Source organism: Merops nubicus, unplaced genomic scaffold (assembly GCF_000691845.1).
Source record: "Merops nubicus isolate BGI_N331 unplaced genomic scaffold, ASM69184v1 scaffold33018, whole genome shotgun sequence".
Taxonomy (NCBI): Eukaryota; Metazoa; Chordata; class Aves; order Coraciiformes; family Meropidae; genus Merops; species Merops nubicus.
The window spans coordinates 1,228-2,380 of record NW_008624233.1 but is presented as its reverse complement, the minus strand read 5'-3'; the positions used below and the strand labels follow the sequence as shown (position 1 = coordinate 2,380).

Below are 1,153 nucleotides of genomic sequence, written 5' to 3'. Positions count from 1 at the left end.
CGCCTTGGGTGGGCAACCCATCGGGCGCTACGACCAGGCCACTGACACCATCCTCAACGTCACTGAGAACATATTCAGCTCTATGGGAGATGCTGGTGAGCACAGCTTATGACACCTGGCGTAGAGCATTGTGGATGGGAAGGTATCGGGGAGCCCATAGGACTTGCTAATGGCCACGCTTCGTTTCTGTCCCAGGGGAGATGGTGCGGCAGGCTCGTATTCTGGCCCAGGCCACCTCCGACCTTGTCAATGCCATCAAAGCTGACGCAGAGGGAGAGACAGACTTGGAGAACTCACGCAAGCTGCTGAGTGCAGCCAAGATCCTGGCTGATGCCACTGCCAAGATGGTGGAGGCTGCAAAGGTCAGTGGCATGGGGGAGGACGAGCGCTTGGTGTTGAACAGGGGGGTGAGAAGCCCTTGCGTGGGGGAGCAGTTCCAGAGCAAAGTCCTGCAGTGAGCTTGAGGACCTGTGAGTGGGGCCCTCCTTGAAGCTGTGGGTGACAGCAGAGGAGCTGTTAGCTCTGCTGCCTTGAGAGGCTTTGGGCATCTCCCAGGCACCGCAGGCAGCCAGGATGCCTGGAGGTGCTCCCCAGTGTCAGGACCCAGTGCTGCATCAGGACCCAGTGGCTCCTGCAAGGTGTGATGGGTTTCCTCTTTCTCCAGGGAGCCGCAGCCCACCCGGACAGCGAGGAGCAGCAGCAGCGGCTGCGCGAGGCCGCGGAGGGGCTGCGCATGGCCACCAACGCTGCAGCCCAGAACGCCATCAAGAAGAAGCTCGTGCACAAGCTGGAGGTGAGACACTGGGCAAGGGGTCCACAGAGGTCAGGCAGGTATGGTCAGCAAGTGAGACCTGACCACGAGCTCCCACATCCCTGCACTTCCCAGAGACACAAAAGTCCTTTTCATATACAGCGTGGGTGCTGCATCCCGCAGAGCCCTCCACACTGCTGCCTTCCCTTCCCTTGTGCACACCGTGTCGCCTTGAGGTGCTGGGCACCAAGGGTGCTGGAGATGAGATACTCCAGTGTCACAGGCAGAGGAGCAGGAGGAGAGATCTAGGTGGAGCTGGGTCCTGGTGTGTGGTGGGGCAGCTTGGGGCCAGCTGCCCCAGGGCTAACCCATGCTTCCCCTGACAGCATGCAGCCAAGCAAG

General features: G+C 60.6%; 1 protein-coding gene across 1 annotated transcript in view; it reads left to right on the top strand.

Annotated features, from left to right (window-relative positions):
• The window catches only part of LOC103777772 (talin-1-like), a gene marked incomplete at both ends in the record, with an annotated part of 9,712 nt that overhangs the window by 7,351 nt on the left and 1,208 nt on the right, over positions 1 to 1,153 (top strand). Inside the window, 3 exons of the mRNA XM_008945337.1 lie at positions 38 to 95; positions 196 to 362; positions 665 to 793. Coding sequence (XP_008943585.1) covers positions 38 to 95; positions 196 to 362; positions 665 to 793 — 354 coding nt within the window. The remainder of the gene's footprint in view (positions 1 to 37; positions 96 to 195; positions 363 to 664; positions 794 to 1,153) is intronic.